The sequence below is a fragment of the Schistocerca cancellata genome, chromosome 4, assembly GCF_023864275.1.
Source record: "Schistocerca cancellata isolate TAMUIC-IGC-003103 chromosome 4, iqSchCanc2.1, whole genome shotgun sequence".
Taxonomy (NCBI): domain Eukaryota; kingdom Metazoa; phylum Arthropoda; class Insecta; order Orthoptera; family Acrididae; genus Schistocerca; species Schistocerca cancellata.
In genome coordinates, this window is record NC_064629.1 from 893,983,444 (window position 1) to 894,010,727 (window position 27,284).

Sequence of the window (27,284 nt, forward strand, 5' to 3'; positions counted from 1 at the left end):
TAACGTCAAAATATGTCCTATCAACTGATCCCTTCTTTTAGTTATGCTGTGCCATAAATTTATTTTCTCCCCAAAATTCAGTGCCTCTCCTAATTATTTGTGCAATTTACACATTTAATCTTTAGCATTCTTTTGTAACACCACATTTGTGAAGCTTCTATTCTCTTCTTGTCTGAACTATTTATTTTCTGTGTTTCATTTTCATACAAGGCTACATTGCAGACAAATACCTTTAAAGACTTCATAACACTTAAACCAATATTAGATGTTAATTCCTCTTTTCCAGAACTGCAGTGTTAAGGTACAATATTAAATATCTGGAAGAGGCAACTGTTGTTGAATGTATATGTAAGGCTTAGTCAGCAGTGATTATAGTGGTTCCATTGGAGACCCCAGAATCTGTACAAAGTGTTTACCAGCTAGCCAGTTGATTCCTGCTAGTTGATTTCTCTGAGAATCTACAAGGCAATTTTTCCTAATATTTCTGTGTCTCCTTGGTCAGTGGCTTCACTCCAAGGCCCAGAACAGCCTCTTGATACATCCATGTCTATCTGGCTAATAGCTCCTCTTCAAGCCCTGACAAAGTCCTTTCATAGTGCTGCATTTATACTGACTGTAGCTCCTCTTGGAACGCTGGGCAGTCTGTCTGGAGCAGCTTGAACTATCCCAAATACATATCCATTTTTTGAGCAGTAGCCAATGGATAATCTGAGAACTAGTTTTGCAAAGGATTCAGTGTTCAGCAGTTGCAGGCTTCTCCGAGTTTTCTTGCTGGCTGTTATATGATGTTAAGGAGAGGAACTGACCAACATGGAAGTGTAGAATTTGTCAAGACTCCAAAACATGGTGTTCCACTGACAAAAGCAGAGTATTGATGACAGCATGCTACTGTCTGCCTTCAAACTTTGGCAGCATCTGCTGTGTAATGGAATGTGTGCATACTGTACATCTCACTAACTGAAGACACAGGATTTTGTCAACAGCCAATATAGCTAAACTTAGTACACAGGTAGAACAATTTTGAAAGCCATTTGTCTGGGATACTTTCAAAGCTGGTTTTATTTGGAGCTAAGATGTTCACATCCACTCACAGCAAGCTTCACAAAATACTGGTATTGGATGCATGAGGCTTTTTATTACTCTCTATATTTGATTGTTTATTTTGTTGCTGAAGGTCATGTAGCAGCAAAAATTTATTCATTTTTTTATGTTTTGTTTACGATAAGACAATTTCTACAAACGACAATACAGTGTGGTTATAATTAAACTTTCACTACTTGAGAGAGCCTATTAAAAACGAGTGAGTGTAGGGCAATGAAACATTTGAAAGGACATCTGGAAGAGAAATAATGAATAAACAATTGAAAGAAACATTTTAATTTCCACATGAGAAAGGGTAACATTTAGTAACTGTGTAGCATGCTTAGATTCTAGCTCACAAATGCTGCTCAATGTGATGACCATATGCATCCACAACAGCCTGTAACTGCACTGGAGATACCATTTCACAATTATTGATGGCATTTTTTGAATGGTGGACCATGAGAAGTTCAGCTGTATTAACCCTGTGGTGCATGAATTTCACTGCAGTGGACAACTTGTAATGGTCAATTTTCTGGCATGCTCAATCAGTCGTGAGGCTGCAAATGCATGCAGGACAAAACACCAGAAGGGAGTGCTGACTGCAGTGAACTGTGTGCATTTGCAGCCTCAGGATTGATTGTAAATGCCAAAGAAGCGACCATTAACAGCTGTCCACTGTAGTGTACCTTATACGCCACAGGGTTAACACAGCTCATGCACTGCTTGAAGATTACACATTGTGTCCAGCATTCTCAGCCATGACTACAGTAACTTCTTCAATAATTTGTGGCACAATTGGTCATCAGCCACTCCCAGAAGCAATTCCCAAATCGGCAGTTAATTCAAACTTCCAAACCACATTCTTCAACCCCAGTCCAGAAAGAAGACCTCTCCTTATTTCTTTAATATGTTGATACCTGTGAAGAGTGGCATTACTGTTGCTGTTGTTTTGATAAAACAGTTTTATGAGTAAAGCCCTGCTCAGCATCTCCAAACCCATTTTGACTGACTGCAACTGTAATGCACATTGGTGCTTGTGTTTCAGCACTATGTTGTCATACCAGTACCAGTGCCTAACAGCAAGTAACGACACTAACAGTAATAATGCAAATCCTGCAGTGCACAGTATGAACATCATTCCTATAAAGTTGGGTGCCGATATGGTAAACAGTTTTTCATCTACAATGGCTCAAGTAGAGAAAGTTTAATTGTAGCCACACTATACATAAACTTGTGAATTATTTCTTATGTTGTCAAAGCTGGGTTTTTGGTTAAGTTACAAGAGACCTATTTCCATACTTTTCCCACACAATCTACACATTTTACCCATCATATGAACCTCTAATTCATCAACAAATAACAGTGGGGTCCTTGCGGAATAATGCCTTTAATGTTGCAGAAATGATTATGGACAAAAGTAGTAGTTATAACAATAATAATAAGGCAACAGAATTTGTTTAGCATAAATTACATTCTAATTTATACTTCCCTGTTTAGTTTTGGGATTAGCAACAATGTAAATGTAAGCATTTGTGCCAGCTAATGACAAAACAATATTTGGCTTTGGTGCATCACATATGAAAGGGTAACAAATCTGATGTACTTGCATACCAACTGACTCACCTTGCTAAGGCAGGGGCTCAAATCTTTTAAGAATTGCACTAAATCCTCCATTGTCTCAATGACTTCTGCTACAGCCAGATAATCCAGCACTCTCTTGCATTCTCTAATGATCTTGCGAACCTCTGATTCATCAAAACACAGCAAGAGAGCTGATGTACCTTGCAGAATGCCACGAGAACCTTCAATCAATTTCTTTCTGCAAAAACATTTGTACAAAATGATTAAAGTGAATAAACAATAACAAACAATAAAAATCATATATACAGTAAATTTGGTTGCACTTTTACGGGAAATTTTCCATCTTGTTCTTGCTCTGGTACAAACAAGACTGCAACTTCAGTAAAGATCAAAGTCATATTGATGCTGGGGTTACATTTACTTTGAGGTGATCAGAAATTAACGGCAACCAGTCAACGTTTCCCCAGCATAGTGATTTATTTTGCCATAACAAATTTTGGCAACAGATTTTCAGATGGCAGTATAAATTAGATTAAACTATAAAAGTTTTCACAAAATTGTCCACATAAGCAAAAAGCCATTTCTCCACATCACAAGGAATCACAGTGCTGGACTGAAGATGAAATTTCATCACTTCACTTACCTATATACAATAGGCATCCACACTCAGCAATATGAAGCCTACTTTATTGTCACTGTTATAGGAAAAAGCTAATTCTGATAGGCCAAATAATTTTATTTGTTGTGTATATGTAGTTTGTTGGAAACACATTAAAGCAAAGCCAATATTAGTGTGGTTATCATGTTTGGAATCTAAAGAATATCCAGTCACATGCAACAGCCTTATAGTTTTATTAAGTAATGCAAAGCACATGATACACAGGACACAGTTCAAATACTTTGGGCACCTTTGCTATATGTGAAGACTACGACATATCATTTTGCATGATCTCATAGTCACTAGTATCAAAACTAGTGACACACTAATATTTACTAAGGCCTCTCACAAAAAATACTATTAGATTTGCTGTAAAACATTCACAAATGCAGAAAAATTTTCAGCTGTCTCAAAATCTCATCAGAGTCTCTACATGACTGCAAGGAGTTTCACTACGACAGGTGAAATGTAACACAAAAACATACTCAAGCAGCACAAAAATGAAAGTTCTTTCAATTTAATTGAGGCCTTATTAGTAATTGTGGGTGATATGCTACATTTATAAAAGTTTCAACACCCAGAAAGAATACCTCACAAGAATCAGAAGTTGGCATGTCTGCACAGGACTGCACCAGTAAAAAGTGATCAAGACTGGAAAGAAATATACACAAATGGACCTAGTAGCTGACCCTACTCTTCTTTTGTATAGCCAAGAAGGTCACTGTTACACCAAACTCAATCAGTGAATCACCTGCAATACCAACAACTGAGTAATTTCAAACAGGACAGAATGACTGGTCCCTAGGAAATGGTTTTCAGCTCATATGAGGCTTGATGCGTGTTTGGAACCGGTGGATGTACTATGTGAGACAATTTGTGGTACCATTAGATACACCATGAAATATTGACTCCTACATATTGAGGCCAATCCAACAGCAACAGATTTTAAGAGCCTGAAACACTGTATTCATGCAAATAACTCATATCATATCACTTCACCGCCCCCCCCCCCCCCCCCCCCTCCCAAATCCCCCGGGCGGGCAACACGGCAACCACAAGCAGCAAATTTTGTACATGTCCTCATTTAGCAATGATGGAGTGCCAGTGATTTTCTGAAATGATGCATATTTTCCTGACATTTCACATATTCAAATATATGTGAGATGGTTAGTGCGCAATTTGTTTGTTGCAGCCATCCTTCAACCTATATTTATGCTTTATGTAATTTGTAAACAGACTGCACCATGGGAGATTCCTGAGGAATATATCCAAGTAGTCCTTGAATTAATGCTGAGATATTTAAACATGCTGTTTGAAGTGTGTGAATATTTACATCACACCAAATTCACAGTCACAGATCTTGTAGGCTCACAGTTCTGTAATTTTGGGTATTTTCAAGACTCTAATCCATTGTGTAAAGTCCATTTCAGTAACAAGCATCCTTCTTGGTATGTAATTTTTACAAATGGCAGTTTGTCTAACCAATTTTTGTGAAAGGACACTGACCTGTGGCACTTTCAAACAAACAAACTATAGTAGAAGTCCTCTTCAAATAAAGACATTGTGAAATATCACTGGGTTTTTGACACTGTATACTGAGTTCTGAATCACAGAATCCTTCTAAACAACAATAACAATGGTAAAAATATACAAAACCATCCAAAAGGATATTCTGAACCTGAAACTGTTCAATGTAAGAAATGGATGCGGTAATGCAGGCCACTGTGAAGGCAAATTAGTGTATTATTTCAAAGTACAGCCTGGAAGTTGTTTTTCCACCTACTCATGGTTGAATTCATTGGAAATAGTTCCTTAGAACTGAAACCTGTCATGTTGGTGGCAACCACTGGAATGTTATTTGCCAAGGAGTGTATGATGAGCTACATGGTTTCTAATGTTGTTCATAAGTGTAATAGACATAGGATCTCTACTGAATTGGAACAGTGATATAGAACACGTTCTGAAAATGAGAGGCTGGAGCTGTACTGTGAGAAACACATATGACATTTCAATATTTTTGCATGAAATAAGTTGATGCATATCTTTTGACTGCAGCAAATTAAAGTCACCCTTTCTCTGTTTTTACTTAATTTCAGTGAGTATATAGCATTCCCTTAATGTAATCAGACATCTGTGTATTAAAATGAAAAAAAAAAAAATATCTGAATGTCTGTGGTCTATATCTCATGAAGAAACAGACTCCACAGCTATATAGATAGCTCAGCATGTCTGTCTGATTGCAGTAACCTGAACAGCTCTTTGAAAATCAGTGCACACTCCACTGCAGAGTGAAAATTCATTCTGAAAATACCCTAAGCTGTGGCTCAGCCATGTCCCTGTCATATCTTTTTTATTTCTTCTCCCTGAGCTCACTCCCAATTCCCTTTACAAATAAATATCCCTCTGGTTCCTTCAGTGCTTGGTCCAAGACACATACAGGCAAAATATCCTCCGGGTTCATTCAATAAAAACTTAATAATGGAACATGAAACAAACAAACTAATTAGCAAAATATTCCAAAGACAGCAGATGCTGACAGAATGAGAAAACTGGTAGAAGCTGACCTCGGGAAAGATCAGTTTGGGTTCTGGGGGACTGTAGGAACATGAGAGGCGACACTAGTGTAGAAGATAGGTTCAAGAAAGGCAAACCTATTTTTATACCATTCACAGATTTGAGAAAGCTTTTGCCAATAATGACTGAACTATACTCCTTGAAATTCTGATGGTAAGAGGGATAAAATACAGGGAGTGAAAGTTTATTTACAACTTGTACAGAAACCAAACTGTGGCTGTAAGAACTGAACAACATGAAAGAAAAGCAGTAGTTAAGAAGGGAGTGAAACAGGGTTGTAGCATATTTCCTCCTTCTTCTTCTTCTTCTTCTTCTTCCTCCTCCTCCTCCTCCTCCTCCTCCTCCTCCTCCTCCTGCCCCCCTCCTCTTCCTCCTCCTCCTCCTCCCCCCCCCCCCTCTTTTCCAGCACTGCAGTGCATAAAGGGCCCAGGTCTTGTCAACCATCAGTCTCCTCCAATCCTCTCTTGACTTTTCCAGCCTTCTCTAGTTCTATACATCCAGTCGTCGCAATCTCAGTCTCGCCACTAAGTGGCTACCCTCTGGCTTTGCAGTTATCACATTCTTTGGCACTCATTGTTCTTCCCTCCTCTACACAGTATCTAACCACTGTAACATTTGTGCCTTCACATCTACATTGATTGATGGACTCTTATAAAGTTCATACAATTCTGCATAAGAACTAATTCTACTAGCACCATTTTCATACACTGCCCCTTATATCTTGCATGTTACTTAGTGTTCCCATTCATTCAAGGGCATTTTTGCCCTGTTGTGTTACCTGTCCACTTTTTGGACCCACACGTAACAAATGGTTTTATAATTTTTTTATAAACTGTCATCTTCAGCTGACTTGAAATGTTGGGGGATCACAACACATTAAGGAAGTTGTAATAGCACCTGTTACGTGCACCTATTCTTGCCTTTATCTCTGTTGGTATCACATTGTCTTCCATAACCATTCCTCTCAAATGCTTAAACTGATTTACTCTTTCCAACCCCTCAAACTGCTAAACACCTCTCCCCCTTGTTTTGTTTCTGATGCTGATTGTATACTTTGTAATTTCCTTACTTATGACCAAGCCAAGTGCAGCTGCTTCGTATTCCAAAACTATATAGTTTTCCAGCAAATATTCTCTATTTCCCTATGTCATCTGCAAATGTCATATTCTGAATCGTCGTTACGAAAATAGTACTACATGTTTAGCTTGGCAGCTTTTGCATGACAGCCTCCAGAGCCAAGTTATAAATGTCAGTGATCCAAACTTTCCTTACTTAAATTCTTGAAAGATTGGAATATTTGCTATTAGCTTCTGAGGTATCCTCCGCTTCTGTAACAACTTGAAATGACCATTTCTGCTGGCACCGATATAAACTGTTGTAAAATCCACATACAATTGAGAACCATTATACTGTACTCATAACACTTTTCTATTATTAATCTAAGGGGCCAACATCTGATCTATTGTTGCTCTTTCCTTCCTGAAACCACACTGGTATTCCCCAATCATGGCTTCTGCATATGGTCGTAGTTTCTTGTTCAGTATCTTAGCCAGTAATTTGAAGGCAGCATGCACCTGAGCTATTCCTCTATGGTTAATGGAATTTGTTCTATCATCCTTCTCATTTTTTTCACTTCTCTATATTTTCTGAACCACTTCACGCATTTTCTTTGTCTCTATGTCACCATATCTGAAAATTTCACTTGGTATCTTATCTTCCCTACAGCTTTGTAGTTTCTCATCTCCTTAACAGCTACAATCACTTCTTCAAACATTGGTTCCTCCTCATCATCATTGCCATGAGCTTGCTCCACCTGCTCCTCTTCTTCAAATTCTTGAATTTCCCTAGATTTCAATAATTCTTTAAAATATACTTCCCATTTTTCTATGGTTTTAGTTTCATCACCATTCAACTTCCCTGTATATCATTGACCGGGGCTGCAATCCCTGTTTTCTCTCTTTTATTCCCTTAAACATTTTTCTAACATCCTTTTCACTTCTACATTTCTTTGTGCATTTCAATCCATTCTTCTCAAATTTACTCTTTTTCCTTCTGCAAATAATTTTTGCTTACCATATCATTTCTTCATAATTTTGTCTAGCCAGTGTACATCACTAGAGCATCTTCTTCCTTGCGCTATTTTGTTCCTCAATAGCCCTTCTCATGGTTATCATTATGCCACTCACTTTGTCTTACTCTGTTTTCCAGTTCCAGCTTGACTCCCATCACCTGCTGTATTCTTCTTTCCATTAGTTGCCACTGCTCTTCAGGCCTAGCTTGCTCTTCAATGAAAATCACTCTCATCCCTTCATCCATTTCTCTTTGAAATTCTGCCTTTTCCTTCTCATTGGCGATGATTGGGTCTACATTATACTTCTTATCCATTTCTACATGATTAAAGATTTTTTTATATCCTCTGCTTATATTTGACAATCACAATATAGTGGTCGGAATCTACATCAGCCCACCTCCACACCTTAAGACCTGAGCCATGCCTTCTTTGGGTAAGTACATTATCTATCTGGTTGACAGTGTCTCCATCTGGAGATCTCCACATCCCTTTATGGATATTCTTTTGTTGGGATACGTTGCCATTTACGATACGGTTTTTGCTTACAGCAAATTCAACCAGCCTCAGTATATTGTCATTACACTCCTCATTTAGAATGTACTTTCCCACCTCAGCACTCATATCTCCTAGAATCACTTTCACACCATTTTCAATATCGCATCGTATGTGACTTCATGCTATTCATAAAAGGTTTCTTAGGCTTCATCATATACTTACTTTGTTGGTGCATAAGTGACAATTAAAATACACTCAGGCTTCATTCAATACAATCATAATACTGGAAAATGAAATTAACTAACTAACTATTCCAAAGGCACAACAAAAAGACTGTCAGAAATGAGCTTTTGGCCATCAAGGCCTTGCAAATGCAACTCACACACACATATGAGCACAATCTCTGGCTGCTGGTCTGACCTCAGCAGCCGGAGACTGCGGTCACGTGTGTGTATTTTGTCTATTTTTGATGAAGGCATTGTTGCCCAAAAGCTCACGTTCTGACAATCTTTTTGTTGTGCCTATCTGAGACTCAGCATCTCTGCTATATGGTGAGTAGCAACAACCCTTTTCATAAGATTGTTACATTCCATCCTGGATTTTCCATAGTTTGATTTTAACTATTCGAAAGACAGCAGACACTGATAGAACGAGAAAAGTGGTAGACGCTGACCAGTTCAGGTTCTGAAGAAATGTTGGAACACATGACGCAACACTGACTTTATGACTTAGTTTAGAAAATTGAAGACTTTCATTTTTATTCTCAGTATGCACATCCCACTGTTTATGGCCTTAAAATTTGATTTTCCCAACTTGTAAGCCCTGTATACCAGGAAACTGGTTACATAGATTAGCTGTACCACTGCTGTAGCAAAACATTCTGTAGTCACCAAAATCCAATGTACAGGTCTCCTTCCACCTAATCTTCTTTAATGCTGCTAATCCTATTTGGTACTTTTTCAGTCGGTCTTTCAAGTTTATGAACACCTCTGCTCTATTATGACTCAGTACATTCCAAGTAGCCATTCTTTGACCAGTCAGTGTCTGTTGCTTGGTCATCATCATAGAGGTAGTCCTGTTTCCACATGTGCTCGACATTTTCATGGCACAGAAGTCATCCCTGTGCATTACCACCAGGGGGCTCCCCTTCACAGACCATTGGGTGGCTGACTTTTCTGTAAGGAATGGTCCTTTACCCATTGAGGATCCCTCCTCTTCCTATACGGCATCAGGTTCCTACTGTTACCTTCCATAGGTAGGTGCCCCATTTGGATATAAAATGGAAAAATGAAAGACACCCTCACACTTCCAAACCTGGTGTCAGAACAAAACAAGAGTTGGCCCTGGAAAGCTGATAGGAAACAAAACAGAAGCCTGAAACAAGTGGAAGTAATGTCACACATTGCAAAGGGTACATGTGGCTGCCACTCTACATGCTCCCATGAAGGGAGCCCCCTAGGGGGACTACACTGTGTCTGAAGTCTCACTAACTGACCGGTGTGGTATGGGTGGCCCTACAAGGAGCATCACTCTCACTACCATAGCTCAGTGTATCACTCAAACACAGAAACCTTATGAGGCAGGCAAAATACTCTCTGGATTCATTCAATAAGAATGTAATGATGGAACATGAGACTAACTAACCATTCCAAGACAGCAGATGCTGACAGAATAAGAAAACTGGTAGAAGCTGACCTCAGGAAGATCAGTTTGGGTTCTGGAGAAATGAAAGAACACACAAGGCAACACTGACTTCACAACTTAGTTTACAAGGTAAGTTGGAGAAAGGCAAACCTATGTTTATAGCATTTGCAGATTTGAGAAAGTTTTTGCCAATGATGGATGAACTACACTTCCTGAAATTCTGATGGTAGCAGAGATAAAATACGGGAATGAAAGCTTATCTACAACTTGTACAGAAACCAGACTTTAGTTGTATGAATAGAACAACATGAAAGGAAAACAGTAGTTAAGAAGGAAGTGAAACAGGGTTATAGCCTCTCCCTGATGTTATTCAAATTATACTGTTTACAACAGCAGATGGAGTATCATCTTATGCAGACAGAAGATACTGCTACCTCTGAATGTGCGCAAGTGTTGGACTCATTGACTTGGCCTGAAAATCCTGGAACAACATATGGTAAGAAAAATATAAAATCCTTATGTAGTCACTTTGGCCTTCCAGAGAGAGGTACACACAGAGGATTTAAGGGCTATTTGATGGAGAAGAAAATGTGAACATCCATCATTTCTCTTCTCAACACACTGAAATGTATTCCCATATCTACTAATTAATGTGAACAAGAATTTTCACAAATGAATCTCATCATTACACCTACAAGAGCTTCATTACATCTTTCTACCACCAACAATCTGGTATCTGTCAAATTGGTTGGTCCTCCACTGCAGTTGTTTCAATCTATGGGTTACGTACGCTCTTGGATTATGAGAGGCAGACATCTTGCTACTGATGCCAAGAGTAAAGCAAGAAGGCACGAAGTCTACAGTAGCAATGAACTGATATCAATTTGGAAATTGTTATAGTGCTAGGTAATGTTAATTATAATGTACTTCAATAGTTAAATACATGACCTTTATTGGAAGCTTCAGTAATTGTCACTCCATTATCTCTAGTATGGAGTACCTCCGAGCTTTATTTTAAAAATAGAGCACTGTCTGAGACTACTTGGATCAGCAGGTGGAAAGTAACAATCAACAACCCTTCAAATTTGTAGCACTATGGGATCTGATAATCAACAAATGCATACCTGAAAAAAATTGTTGATTTTCAACCTCCCTGAATTAGGATCCTCATCAGGACTAGATGCTATGTTAAAAGGCATTAGCATGCTGTCTCCTGGGGTGGTGGTGGTGGTGGTTGTGGTGATTGGAGTGACTTGTTTTTGTTTGTTGTGCTTATATTCTATCTAGTCATTCATTCATTCATTCATTCATTCATTCATTCATTCATACATAGTGTTGTGTCAATCCCATCATGAAGATAGGCCTTCAGGGATGTGAAAGGAGTCACAAGCTATACAAAAGCAGGTAGAAGCAACTGCTGCTAGCTATTCCCGTGAAAGGGACTAAACTGCAAGGACATCAGTCCCTTCATCCATTAAGTGGCAAACCAGGTGTGGCCGTCACGGGAAGGAGGCAAAAGGCAAATCCTGGAAAGCCTCAGTGTAACTAACACAATATTTAAAAACAGACATAACAGCTCACAAAAAAGACTGAGTGGACAAGTTGTCAAAAGATCAGTCAAGACAAACCAGTAAAACTGAGAAATGAAAAAGAATACAGAGAATAAAAAGGTGGGAAGGGTAGTCCAGGCTGGGACACCAAGTAAGGGCCGCCAACAGACCCCTGGGAAAGGGGGAGGAGGGGGTGGGGGGGCAAGAAAAGGGTGCCCCACCAGCCCCTCTCTGGTGGTCAATGCAGCCAAAAAGCCCTACCTTACAGGGATGAATAGAAACCACCTATGTGGGCAAAATGTAATGCCAGGTCAGCCACTTTGGTGTTGTCTGCTAGCACCAGAGGTTGTGTGTCTGGAGAATTAAGATGTCACCCCAAAGCAGCCAAATTAGGGCAGTCTATGAGTAAGTGGGGCCCCGTCAGACGGGCTCCGCATTGGCAGTGAGGGGGATCGTCATGTCAGCCAAGTGTGGCCAATGTGGAGTCGACAGCGGACGGTGGACTTCCTGCAAGAAGCACACAGGAAAGAATGCTACATGGCTGTGGTCTCCTTAATTGTCCATTCTGAGTTTCAGACTTCCAACAATCTATGGCATATAAATGACTGAACGTCCAGTTCTGGGACTCTCATTTCTAGAATCGGCATCCTGGTGGCCAGCTTGGCCAACCAGTCAGCTCATTCATTTCCCAAATTCCCAACATGAGTGGGAGTCAAATGAAAATGACTGACCATCCAGTTTCATGGAGGTCAGAGACAATATCCCGGATAGCTGAAACCTGTGGGCGAAGAGAGTAGCATTGGGCTACAGCCTGATGGCTGCTAAGGGAGCCACTACAGATTAGGATACTCTTGCCAGTGCATGAACGAACACGGCTAAGGGCTAGTTTAATGGCCATCAATTCAGCACTGAATACAACCCTGTCATTTGGCAGAGAGAGGAGTTCAGTGCAGCGTGCATGTACATATGCAAACCCCGTTTTCCATCGACATCTCAAGCACAGTCAAGAACCGGTGGCAAAAAATTGTGAATTCAGTGGAATCTTTTGGACCAAACAATACTTTGAGATACATCCAAGGTTGGGGCACAAGCCATGGGGGGTTGGGTTGTTTGGGGGACGAGACCAGACAGCGAGGTCATCGGTCTCATCGGATTAGGGAAGGATGTCGGCCATGCCCTTTCAAAGGAACCATCCCGGCATTTAGGGAAATCACAGAAAACCTAAATCAGGATAGGCGGACGTGGGATTGAACCGTCATCCTCCCGAATGCGAACCCAGTGTGCTAACCACTGTGCCACACAAGCCATGGAGGCAGACCAGAAGCCACAGTGGAGTAGTGTATGTGTTTGGATCTGTTGGGCACCCAACAGTGAGGCCATCAGTGCCCTTACACTTATGAAAACAAACAAATGTGGAGATAACTAAAAGTGTTGTACACGCATGCACTCAAAATGACCACACAGTCACTCTGCATCTCATGCACTGTCACACACACTAAAACCAGTTAGGAATGCGAACCCAGTGTGCTAACCACTGTGCCACACAAGCCATGGAGGCAGACCAGAAGCCACAGTGGAGTAGTGTATGTGTTTGGATCTGTTGGGCACCCAACAGTGAGGCCATCAGTGCCCTTACACTTATGAAAACAAACAAATGTGGAGATAACTAAAAGTGTTGTACACGCATGCACTCAAAATGACCACACAGTCACTCTGCATCTCATGCACTGTCACACACACTAAAACCAGTTAGGAGGGAAGAGAGCTAATCAAGAAGTTAAAACACAGAGAAAACAAAACACAGAAGAACTAAAAGAAAAGCACAGGGAAATATGACTGGCTGACCACTTACAAAAAACTAGGGTGAGCCAGCCACCCTTTGACAAATTAAGAACATCTCCCTAAAATCTTGCTAAAAATGTTGGGCAGTTCATAAAACTTTAAAACCTTAACCACATTTGTTTAATCATTACGTAAAATAGACGGCAGACCCACCGGCAAATTCGCTGCAGTCCGTTGGTCGGCAAGTAAAATGGAGTCCAATAAAATGTGTTGCACCATGATCTGGATGCCACAAGCACCAAACACTGGAGGGTCCTCTCACCGGAGTAAGAATCCACGTGTTATATGGCTGTGGGCTATACAAAGGTGACTAAGGAGGACCTCATCCCACCGACATTGCTGGAAGGAAATACTCCATGACCAAGTTACGAGCTTGATGACACAGAGCTTGTTATTGGTCACTGCCAGCCACTTGTCTTCCCATCGACACATGACTCTGTACCCCAACAGAGAGGTGGTAGCATGCAGGGGGATAGCACACCGAAATACTAGAGGATCACAACACGGTTCCTTGGCTGCTTGATCCGCCCTTTCATTCCCTGCAGTTCCAATGTGCCCAGGTATCCAGCAGAAAGACACCTCCTTCCCCAGTCATTGTAGTTGTAGGAGGGCATCCTGGATATTCTGGGTTACTGTATCTGCTGACTACAAATATTGGAGAAAGTAAAGGGCACTCAGAGAATCTGAGCAGACGAGAAATTTAACACCAGGAGAATATCTCATCTGCTCCAATGCTCGCAAGATCGCATATAATTCTGTGCCGAAGACAGTAAATTCTGGAGGCAGTCTGGCCTTGGGGACACAATCTGGGGAAATAACAGAGCAACCAAGAGAGTTCCCTCGCTTACACCCATCCGTAAAAACAGCTACATGATCGTGGTACTAAGATAACATATCAGAGAATACTGCATTAAAAATGGAAGCAGGAGTGCTCTCTCTCCTGTACCGCACCAAGTCTAAAATCACTCTGGGCCTCTCCAGTAACCAGAGCAGCTGACAGTTAAAATCCTGGGTTTGGGGTCGTACTGGCTCCACACCAAGTGACTCCTGCACACGTTGCATGCATATCCCAAATGGCATTGTGTCTTGTGGACAGCTGGAAAAAAGGCATTCCGGAGTTGGACGAGCAACAGTATGGTGTGTGAGTGACATTGGAGCTACAACAAACTTACATGCCTGACACACCACGAGGAGCTGGCGTCAGATGGTAAGTGGTGGTTCCCCCGCCTCAACACAGATACTAGGTATGGGACTGGTCCGAAAAGCACCCGTGGCCAGCCAAATCCCCTCATGATGGACAGCGCCAATGGTCCACAAGTAAGAGGGTCTCGCTGACCCATACACCATGCAACCATAGACCAGCTGTGAATGCACAAAAGCCCGATAAAACTGAAGGAGATGCACCCTGTCCGCTCCCCAAGACCTGTGGCTAATGCACTTGGTGATGTTCAGCGCCTTCAGGGTTCTGGCTTTCAGGTTTCGTAGGTGTGGTATCTACGACAATCGGGAGTCAAAAATGAGGCCAAGGAACGGCACTGTGTCTCTAAAATGTAGGGTGGTGTCCCCCATATTCCAGGCAGCCAAATTAAAAATACGAAGAGAATGATTAAATGAACACACATGCACTTATCTGCAGAAAACTGGAAACCCATCTTAGCAGCCCACTCCTCTAACTTCCGCACTGTAAGTTGCAACTGACGGATCGCCATTGCAACATTGGAGGAGGAACAGAAAACATCAAAATCATCTACACGTAAGGAGCAGTGTACAGGACTCCTTACCGTAGATGTGATGCTGTTGATGGATATGGCAAAGAGGGTAACACTTAAAACTCTGACCTGAGGAACACCATTCTCCTGCTCAAATCGATCAGACAGCTTGTCACCAACTCAGGTCCTAAAAAACCGCTGGGACAGGAAAGACCATATGAGGATGGGGAGGTAGCCATGAAAGCCCCATTGATGCAGCTGCGTGAGAATACAGTGTCTAAAGTAGTATTGTATAACTTACTTATATCAAAGAATATGCTGATACAGTGATGCTTATGGAGGAAAGCCTGCTGAATAGCTGCCTCTAGGAGGGTCAGATTGTCGACAGTGGACCGAAATCTTCGGGATCCACACTGAGAGCGGCTAAGGAGTTGCCTGGTCTCTAACAACCAGACCAGACAATGGTTAACCATTTGCTCCAGACTCATTAAGACGACACTCCGGTAACCACTGGGACATGAGCAGTCCTATCTTGTTTTGAGGAGAGGGATCAGAATTCCCTTCCTCCATGAGTTGGGGAAGTTGCCTGTCCGCCATACTAGACTAAAACATTCATTCAAGGAGGATTTCCTTTATGCTGCTGGCAAATGTTGAAGCATGCAGTACTGGATTTGGTCGTGACTGGGTGCAGTGTTACGAATCTCAGTCAGTGCTGATTTCAGCTCCGACATGGCAAAAGGGGAGTTGTAGCCCTCAGAACTGTAGGACCTGAAGTCCAACTTTTCCCTATCTACAGTCGCACAATAGCAACGAAATGCCGGATCCTGACTAGCATTGGCTGTGGTTTGTGCAAAATGTTTGGCCAGCGTCTGAGCAGTGTCTCTAGGTGTTGTTTGGAGGCACACCTGTTTCAGCACTGCTGCTATCATTTAACGGCTGTGGTTACCGGAAATCCTCCGGATGGCTTTCCATACTTTTATAGAAGAAGTGGAGTGACTGATAGAGTCCAGGAACACTTGCCATGACGATTTCTTACTCTCCAAAATGATGCGCCGAGCCTTGGCCCTTGCGACTCGAAAGGACCTACAGTTGCCTGCTGTCGGTCAGCATTTAAAATGTCGAAGAGCCGCATGCCTTTCCCGAATCGCGGAATGGCACGCATCTGTCCACCAAGGTACTAGTCGAAGATGACCTGAGGACTATGCGATGGAGAGATCAGCGACATGATGGATCACTCAATATGGTCCACCCATCCTTGAATGCTGTTGCAGTGTTCAAACACAACCAACTGGCTGAAACTCATCCAGTTAGCCCTGCTGACTATCCATTTTGGGGGCTTAAGTAGCAGTAGTAGTAGAGAAATGTGTGGGGATACCTGTGCTGAGGATGCATTACAGCTGATGAGATGTCATCAGGCCCTCCAAAACCCAACTCCAAGGGCAAGTATTGGTCAAGCCCCAAGGGACATGATGGGCATTGAAGTCTTCCAGGAGGAGGAATGGTCACAGGAGTCATGTGATAAGATCCGTGAGAGCCTCAGAGTATAGTGCATCTTGTGGAGGTAAATACAGTGCGCAAACAGTGATCCTTTGACACACATGGATTTGAAGTGCAACTGCTTACAGGTCAGTAGCCAAGGGGAGAGCAGAGGAGTAGTGCACATTAGTGACACACACTGTGACACTTCCCTTGGCCCTTTCCCCCGATAGGTCATCCTTGCAGTATAGTGTACATCCCTGGAGCATGGGGACATCTGTATCTTTAAAATGTGTTTCTTGTAAACAAAAGCACAAGAGATGTGCCTGTGCTAGGAGTTTCAGTTCCTACACATGAGTGCTGAATCCATTCATGTTCCATTGTAGTATGGAAGCCATGTCATCAGTGCGGTTTTAATTTACTCCTATCTTTGCATTGGGGAGGTGAAGCACTTAAAGAGTGAGGGGGAGTGGAGGGGCTGCCTGGATCCAAGGCATCTAACTCCATGATATCCTCTTCATCAGTCAGACGGGAAAGAATAATGTCTGATAGTGGTTGGGACAGCTTTTGACCTGAACATTGTCAGCCTTTCCCTGCACCCCGTCCCTTAGAGGATGAGGGGGAAAGGGGGGCTTTGAGAGACATTCTACTTTTCTTGTACCTTCTGGAAGCTCACTGCTGAACTGTTGTTTGTCTTTCTTGGTGCAGCTGCTTGGCTTTGTCCTTACTCTTTTTCCCTTGGCATGTACATGTGCAAGTACAGGTGCTTGTGGTGGATACAGGCACACTAGGCGTCACCTGTGTCGAAGCGTCTGCCTTGGGAATAGGATTCTGCACCATGGAAGAGTATGAGGTGGCAAAGACAGTGGGTTTCATAGCCTTATATTCTTTTTTGACTTCAGCACTGGGGATCCATTTGACCACTTTTATCTCTTGTATTTTGCGTTATTCAGCAAAAATAGGGCAGTCTCAGCTCCAGACTGGAGGGTTTCCAGAGCAGTTGATGCAGATCGCCAGAGACAGGCAGTCAGTCCCAGCGTCATGAACAGCTTTTCTGCAGTACCCGCAGATCACTTCACCTCCACAACTCATGGTTGTATGGCCGAAATGCTGGCATTTATAGCACCGCATAGTGTTTGGAATGTAAGGCTGAACATTAAGTCAAAGGAACCCCATCATAAGATGTTCACGCAGTGTGGGAGAATTGAATGTTACAATGAAAGTGGCAGCCTTTTCAGTTGCCCCATCATTCCTGCGAGCTCGTTGCTTCACATCGACTATTCCCTGGGATGCCCATTCTTGCTTCAGTTCTGCTATGTCCATGTCCGTGATATCTTGGCATGTGACAATGCCCTTACTGCAATTGAGAGAGGTGTGCATCTCAACAATGATATCATCGTCACCCAGTTTATGCGATTTCTTAAGAAGGTCTACCTGCTTTGAGCAGTTAGTTTCGACCAACAATGAACCATTACACAATCGTTTTATAGATTTTAATGTTCCAGCAAGGCCTTCCAAACCTTTATGGATATAAAAGTGGGACAATTTTTCAAATGTTCCCTCGTTCCTCTTTATCACCACAAACACATTGTTATTCACGACTTCCTGAGCCCTGTTGCTGCAATCCAAAGTATTCTTATTATCAGGAGGACTAGCCTCTCTCATTCTTTTGGATGAATAGGTGTGAATACTCCTATGTGGTACACCCTTCCTGATGGGAGGAGAAGAAAATGATTTCAAGGGTTCCATCTAGGTCCCACGAGCAGCTACGGAAATAAGGGTCCACTCAGACAGCCCTGCATGCCTGAGTAAGCCTTATACAACTGTGGTGCGGCAGATTCTACATCTACATCTACATCTACATGACTACTCTGCAATTCACATTTAAGTGCTTGGCAGAGGGTTCATCGAACCACAATCATACTATCTCTCTACCATTCCACTCCCGAACAGCGCGCGGGAAAAACGAACACCTAAACCTTTCTGTTCGAGCTCTGATTTCTCTTATTTTATTTTGATGATCATTCCTACCTATGTAGGTTGGGCTCAACAAAATATTTTCGCATTCGGAAGAGAAAGTTGGTGACTGACTATTCGTAAATAGATCTTGCCGCGACGAAAAACGTCTTTGCTTTGATGACTTCCATCCCAACTTGCATATCATATCTGCCACTATTACGTGATAATACAAAATGAGCTGCCCTTTTTTGCACCCTTTCAATGTCCTCCGTCAATCCCACCTGGCAAGGATCCCACACTGCGCAGCAATATTCAAACAGAGGACGAACGAGTGTAATGTAAGCTGTCTCTTTAGTGGACTTGTTGCATCTTCTTAGTGTCCTGCCAATGAAACGCAACCTTTGGCTCGCCTTCCCCACAATATTATCTATGTGGTCTTTCCAACTGAAGTTGTTCGTGATTTTAACACCCAGGTACTTAGTTGAATTGACAGCCTTGAGAATTGTACTATTTATCGAGTAATCAAATTCCAACAGATTTCTTTTGGAACTCATGTGGATCATCTCACACTTTTTGTTATTTAGCGTCAACTGCCACCTGCCACACCATACAGCAATCTTTTCTAAATCGCTTTGCAACTGATACTGGTCTTCAGATGACCTTACTAGACGGTAAATTACAGCATCATCTGCGAACAACCTAAGAGAACTGCTCAGATTGTCACCCAGTTCATTTATATAGATCAGGAACAGCAGAGGTCCCAGGATGCTTCCCTGGGGAACACCTGATATCACTTCAGTTTTACTCTATGATTTGCCGTCTATTACTACGAACTGCGACCTTCCTGACAGGAAATCACAAATCCAGTCGCACAACTGAGACGATACCCCATAGGCCCGCAGCTTGATTAGAAGTCGCTTGTGAGGATACCCCAGAGATTCCCCAGAGGTTGCCCACTAACGACTGTTCCATCTCAACAGCCATACATTCCATCAGCGCACAGCACACCTTGAGATTGAGTTTTTTTTTAAAAGTAGAGGTTTATCTCGTTCTCGCAATCTGGGCAGTCAAGCCAATATCCCCGCTTCCTGAGACACACAACATTTCACTGCCACACGGTGGTTGCTGAAGTATACCCACAGCTTACAGTGAAGGGGGATTGGTGGCACTTACCAGTCCGCAGCTCAGGAACCCCAGGGTTGCCAAGTCTGTACACAGAAAATCAATGCTGAGCCCCTGAGGGCGACAGTGGAGGAAGTTGCAGTTCTGAACAGAGACACTGCAGGCCTGCAGCAACTATAAACCCAGTTCTGAGTCGCTGTTGTGGAAGGTGGAGCTCCCTTCCAGAGAAAAGGACACAGTAATTGGGATATTCACGGAAGCTACAAATGCATGTAGTGTAATTCAGTAGCTGCTGGTGGTGTCTGATAGGTAACAGAGGGACTCTAGCCTTGACTATTAGACTCTTCACAGGACTACTTTGGAAGGCTCCTGTCATAGGCCAGACCCCATAATGATGAATGAGGAGGGCTAGTACCCACATGTTGAGTGTGATGCTGAACCATACACAAGACAGAATTAGGGCTTTGTAGAGCCGCAAAAAGATAGAGCAATCTGCACCTCAGCTAGTGTTACTGAGACAGGGAAGTGTATTGAGGTGTAACAAGCAATTCCGCATAAGTTGGTGAAGGTGGGGAAGCCACATCATATGGGAACTGAAGACCAGTCCCATAAAGCGGTGCTTCTCAACTATAAATAGTAATTAATTGTCTAGGTAAAGCTCTGGGTGCTCGTGGGCGGTACGACAGTGACAGAAGTGCACAACACGAGTCTTGGTGGCTGAAAACCGAAAACCATGGGTGAGAGCTCATGACTGTGTCTTTCGTAGGGCATCCTGTAGACAACATTCAGCAACACCCATACTACAGGAGCCATAAAAAAGCACAAATCATCGGCATATAAGGAGGGTGATACCAAAGATCCCACAGCCACTGCTAGATCGCTGATGGCTACCAGAAAGAGAGTAATGTTCGATACGAGCCCTGCGGAAGCCCGGTTTCTTCTATATGGGGGGTACAGAATGAAGCACCCACTTGAACCCGGAACGTATGGTGTGATAAGAAGTTCTTGACAAAAATCGGGAGTGAATCTCGGAGACCCCACTCATGTAACATAGTACGGATGAGGTGACGCCATGGCATATCATAAGCCTTCTGTAGATCGAAAAAGACAGTGATGAGGTGCTGACGAAGTGCAAAGGCCGTCCGGATGGTGGACTCCAGGTGAACCAAATTATCAGCAGTGGAGCGGCCTTTGCAAAAACTGCCGAGATGCAGCCAAAAGGTCCCGAGACTTAAGCAGCCAGCACAGCCACTTGCTCACCATGCATTTGAGCAACTTACAGAGAATGTCAGTAAGGCTGATTGGGCAATAACTGTCCATCTGGAGGGGGTTCTTACCTGGTTTCAGTACTGGAACTATCACAATTTCTTGCCACTGAGATGGGAACTCACCCTCGTTGCAGATCCAATTAAAGAAGGTAAGGATGCGATGACACAGACAATCCACTGAGTGATGTTTCAGCATTTGGTTGTGTATACAGTTTGGCCCTGGGATTGAATCAGGGCAATGGGCTAGAGCACTGAAGAGTTCTTATTCACTGAATGGAGCATTATATGACTCCAGGTTGTGGGTAGTAAAAGATAAGCGCATTTGCTCCACCCACTGTTTTATGAACTGAAACGTGGTGCGGTAGTCCGCACATGCAAATGCGTGAGCACAATGCACAGCAAAATGTTCAGTGACAGCGTTTTCCTCAGTATGAATGGCACCATCTAAGGAAATACTTGGTACACTTGCAGGGGACTGGAAGCTGTAGAGGCATCTAATCTTTGCCCACACGTGAGATGGAGAGGTTTGTGATTCAATGGTGGAAACATACCTTTCCCAAGATTTTTCCTTTTGTCATTTTATGAGGTAGCAGACACAGGCACAGAGCTGTTTAAAGGCAATAAGGTGCTCCACTGAAGGGTGCTGCTTATAGCATTGGAGAGCCTGCCTATCATCTCCAATGGCCACAGCGATCTCTAGGGTCCATCACGGTAGTCTTCCGACAGGGGGATCCTGAGGAAGAAAGGATGGCTTGGTTGGCTGTCAAGAGAACAGCCATTGTATGCTAAACAGCTGCATCAATACTGCCTTGCAATGGGGAGATTAGGGCAAGAGCAGATGTGAAGCCATCCCATTCAGCATTATGGAGAACTCATCTGGGTGGGCGTTCAGGGGAGCAACACTGAGGGAGGGGCAGGAAGATTGGGAAGTGGTCATTACCACACAGGTTATCGTGGGCCCTCCAGTCAATAGATGGTTGACCAGAGCTGCAAAAGGAAAGATCAATGGTCAAGTAAGTTCCATGTGCCACAATGAAGTGTGTGGAGGTACCAGAGTTCAAGAGGCAACGATCAAGCTGTGCCATTAAAGTTTCAATGTCTTTACCATAACCAGTGATCATTGTTTCACCTCACAAAGGGTTATGGGTGTTGAAGTCACCCAAGATTAGGAAAAGTAGGGGGAGCTGAGAGATTAAAGTAGACAGTTCATGGTGGGATATGCCATCATCGGGAGGGAAATAAATGTTAAGATAGTAAAATCCTTACGTGCCCTTAGCCAAACAGCCACAGCCTCAAAAGGTGTATCAAGAGGCACAAGGTCACTATATATAGTGTCCAGGACATATGTACAAACTCCACCTGATACCCTCTCATAGTCGGTATGATTCTTAAAATAGCCTCAGTAGCCATACAGGGCAGGGGTCTGAGTGCTGGAAGCCGTGTTTCCTGGGTGAAAATACAAAATGCAGGGTAAGTGCTAAAAAGCTGCCATAGCTTACCATTGACAGAGGTCCTATGGTACATTGCTTGGGGAGATTTGTTACCTCGACAGCCACCAGGATCTCTACCTTCGGCACAGAAGGAGTACATGCAGAGGCCAGTGGCGTGTGGGCCACCAGAGTTTCCTTCATCTTAGAAGCCTTCCTTTTTTTCCTTCTTCTCCTCAGAAGACGGGGATTGGGAAGGTTTCCCTGAATTGGTTTCAGGGACAGTCAGCAGCCTGTGGTTCCTTCAGCCATCGGCTGGTGTCTGGTTGTGAACCAGTAGAAGCCGTGGAAGGGAGAACCTGAGGGACCTCTTCCTAGCTAGAGAAGCTGCAGGAATATGAGGCACCCACAGCTGGAGGATGTGAACAGGTGTCTCCAGCAGGTGGGAAGCCAATGCTTCCAAAGTGGGTGTGGTGAAAGCACCAGAAGGGCCCCCAACCGCCTGCAGAGCAGGCATTAGTGGGTGGCTCTGAGGACCCACTGTAAAAGGTGCAACAGAGGAAAGCACTGTCGACAGAGAAGCTGACAACATTGCGGCTGCAGCATAAGATTGTGTCATATGTATGGGATTAAGACACTCATACTGTATTTTGGCTTCGCAATATGTGAGCTTGTCCAGGGTCTTATACTCCTGAATTTTCTTCTTACACTTAAAAATGCAGCAGTCTGGTGAGCAGGAAGAATGGAGCTCACTGCAGTTTACACAGATGGGGAGAGGGGCGCAAGGAACATTCGCATGCAACTGACACCCATAATCCCTGAAGACAGGGGTAGCGGTGCAATTAGAAGACATATGTCTGAACTTCATACACTTGAAGCATCTCATACGAGGAGGAACATATGGTTTCATGTCACACCAGTAGACCATCACTTTGACTCTCTCAGGCAATGTATCAGCCTCGAAGGCCAAGATGAAGGCCCTGGTAGCAACTCTGTTTTCCGTTGGCCCCCTATGGACACAACGGATGAAGTGTACTCCCCATCACTCTTAAAAGCTGGCCTGCGCCTCATGGTGAAAGATGACACCCTGGACCATATTGAGACACTTGTGGGGAGTGACAGTTACAAGAATGACACCCAACTTTTCACAAGAGAGCAGCATCTGTAACTGGACAGGAAATGTTTTAATCAGGAGGGAACCGCTCTTCATCCTGAAGATGGTTGCAGCTTTCTGCATTTGTCTTCAATGTGTTCGACAAAATATAAAGGCTTTGTGGCCAAAAAAGGTGTCCCCTATGATCCTGATACAGACCACTTGTTGGGGGGAGTATTTTTCTCTTTGTTGTCTAGTCCTGTGTTCCTCCCATGACATAGCCTGGGAAGAGAACACGTTGGGATCATATTCCTTTGCATCATACAAGGCCTTTCCATTCAAAGAAACTGCTGGGTCAATGTGACCACCAGTGGAAGAAAGTTTAAGTCAATTTACGTATGAACTATCTGCTATGGTGTCACCCACTCCAAATGGGGGCTGTCCCCATGGGTGCCACCCAGTTTCAGCAATACCTGACTGGCCAGTAATCCATTGCTGGGAGTCTGCATGCCCAGTCATGACGGGCACATACTCCATGGCATACATAGGGAGTGTGCACTGGGTGCACCAACAGTGCGATCCCTGCGTGGTCAGGAAGCTGCTAAAGTGCAGATACTTGATGATTCCCCACCAACAGGATGGCTACTGTGCTGGGTTTTGGGCATACTATGGCAACAGGAAGGAAGGGCAGAAGGATATATAGGCAGAGCGTACACCACAGTGGGCGATCTGCATGGTGCACACTTCTGTAAAATTTGGAAAAGATGGGAGGTCAAACCCAATAATTGGTCCCATATAATTGTTAATGGAAGGTGAAGGCAGTGTTGGGAGCAAAACTGGAAATCAAGATCAAAATTGTGAACCAAGTCCAAGCACGGTCCGTGGAGCATCCCACGGAAAGTCAGAGAAGGTAAGAGATAGCTGAAGTGCAACACAGAGAGAGGAAGTAGTGTTACAAAGGCTGGGGCCCTGCAGTAGCCAAGTATGTACTCACCAATGAGTGGTTATTCCCCTTGGGGAGAGGATGGGAGTGTAAAGTATGCTAACTACAAATTGTGACAAGTGGTAATAAACTCAAACTGATAATTATGGTAACTACTTCTACATTACTTCTGCATTATTTGTAGAAAACCAGCTACTTTGAAAAAAGCAGCTGCTCTTCCTCCTAAAGTACTACTCAGCTTGGTTACTATCCAATAAGTTAAACGAAGCATTTTAACTTGACACAGACCACTACTAGGTGGCTATATAATGGCAAAAATCAGAATTATCTGATACAAATGCTGGAGCTAGGCAGATTTTACATTCCTAATGAGATTTTCTTTTATTTTGTGTTTAAATAGTTGAGGATTTTCAACTTGCTGCCTGACGTACACTGGCCACTTGTTATAGACTTTTGCACCAGAATATAAAATTCCAACCTGAACCCTAGAAACAGATGCATAGCTTATACGAAAATTATTCTATTTCTAGTATTGTGTATGTGAACTGCTGAGTTCATCCTAAATCCACTCTTGTTACTAATAACAAATACTGTTACAGTATCTATACATTGACATGTAAATGTAAGAAACTCTGGGTCCCTGAAGACACTTCTGGAAGATGTTCAGTTTGCAACTTTACACAACACTATTATTGCACACTTCTATAGACTAAACACTTTTTCATCTTATTTTCCAAGGTCCTAGAAGAGTATGCTAGATTTGAGTAAATGTATGCACAGTGTACTACCAATGTTGTCTGTAGGTCAACACAGTGATTGAGGTGCCTGAGCGCACAACAGGTCCATTAACATACTTTCCAAAAACACACAATATAATGGAAAACTACCTTGCTGATCCACTCAATGGGTCCTGCTTGAGCATAGCAGATGCTTCCTCAAGCAGTTTTGATGCACCTTCTACTCTCATCAAAGCTGCTGGCATATCTTGCTTCAGAATTGGATCATCACTGCTGTTGATTGTTTCTCGTCCAACCTGAATATTCAATAGAAAATACAACTCTTCAAATATTATACAAAATACAAAAACTTTATCAAATATTAAATAAATTTAATTATAAAACTACCATCATTTTCTCTCAATGCATTTCTGTGTAACAATAGTGACAAAACCACCAAGTCCAGTTTCTTTTTCTTTTTCTTTTTTTTTTAAATGAACACACTAGCTTACATTATAAGTCCCATTGGTCATGGACCCCTGCACACTATTATAAGTAATTACTAGGAAGCCTTACAATAAATACAGATAACGTTTCACCAAATACAAACTTCATGAAATGAAACATATCCCTCCAGAACATTAGCAGCTGATTTAAAAAAACAAACTGTTTTTCTGCTTGTGATTCAACTCTAGCCCATTAGTTTCAATTTTTCTGTAATGTATAGTCAGGTGCTCTCCTTTCTAACTAAAACTGATGCTATGTAGCCTTCTTGTAAATATAATCGATAGTATAATCCATTGTCATAATCATACTTTCCCATTTTGAACTTACGTATGACTATAACTAGGCCATCTACACGGATCAGCCAGAATATTACGACCACCAATCTACTATCGATATAAACCCGTCCAGGTGATAGCAGTGTCACCTGGTTAGAAATGACAGCTAGTTAAACACATGCATGGTACACGTAGTATCAGTGAGCATACTGTCCGTGTGTAGAATGGGGAAGACATGTGATCTACCCAAGTTTAACCAATGGCAGATTGTGATGGCCTGGAGGCTAGGTACAAGCATTTCGGAAACTGTATGACTTGTTGGTGTTCAAAGAGTGCTGTGGTGAGTGTCTTCAACATATGGCAATACCAAGGTGAAACCATGTGGAGACTTCATGAGGTTCGGTGACCCCCCTCATTGGAGATGTTGGATGCCGTAGGCTGGGCAGACAGGTAAAATAGGACAGGTGGTGAACTGTGGCAGAATTAACATCAGACTTTAATGCTGGGCAGAATAAAAATGTGTCTGAACACACGGTGCACTTAACAGCCCCAACAATGGGCCTCAGCAGCCGATGACACAAGCATGTGCCGATGTTAACACCATGACCCCGGCAGCTATGACCGAAATGGGCATGTGATCATTGGCACTGGACGTTGACGCTGTGGAAGAGCACTGCATGGTCTGATGAATCATGATACCTTCTTCTTGATGATGGCACGAAGCTGACATCTTCCAGAGGAACAGCTCCTAGACCTGTGGGACCTGCGTGATGGAGACAAGCTGGCGATGGCTCCATTACACTCTGGGGAGCATTCACGTGGTCGTCCATGGGTCCAGTGGATATCGTACAAGGCACCATGATGGCCAAGGAGTATCGTACACTGGTAGCAAACCACATACACCCTTTCATGACAATCATGTGTCTTGACAGCAGTGGCATTTTTCAACAAGATAATGCACCATATCACAAGGCCAGGAGTGTGATGGAGTGGTTCAAGGAACATAGTGGCAAGTTCCAATTGATATGCTGGCCACCCCCCCTCCCCCCCCCCCCCCCCCCCCCCCCCCCCGCCACTCGCAAGATTTGAACCCGATCAAACACATCTGGGGTAAACATGGCATCTGAGCTCATCGACCCTCCACCCCACCCCACACGGAATTTACAGAAATTAGGTAACTTTTGTAATGGCCAATTGATCGAAACTGAGCAAAGTATTAAGGAGCTACAGTTCAGTAGCATCCAGACTGCGGAAAATATGTTGAGTGCACTATTAAATGAGATGGAAAACA

The 27,284-nt window shown here is 43.0% G+C and overlaps 1 protein-coding gene across 2 annotated transcripts in view; it reads right to left on the reverse strand.

The window, feature by feature from the left end:
• The window catches only part of LOC126185056 (vinculin), a 267,137-nt gene that overhangs the window by 206,224 nt on the left and 33,629 nt on the right, over positions 1-27,284 (reverse strand). For both annotated transcript variants that reach the window (XM_049927816.1, XM_049927815.1), the window contains exons 3-4: positions 25,383-25,528; positions 2,707-2,902 (exon numbers count right to left, since the gene is read on the reverse strand). In XM_049927816.1, the coding sequence (XP_049783773.1) occupies positions 2,707-2,902; positions 25,383-25,528 (342 nt within the window). The remainder of the gene's footprint in view (positions 1-2,706; positions 2,903-25,382; positions 25,529-27,284) is intronic.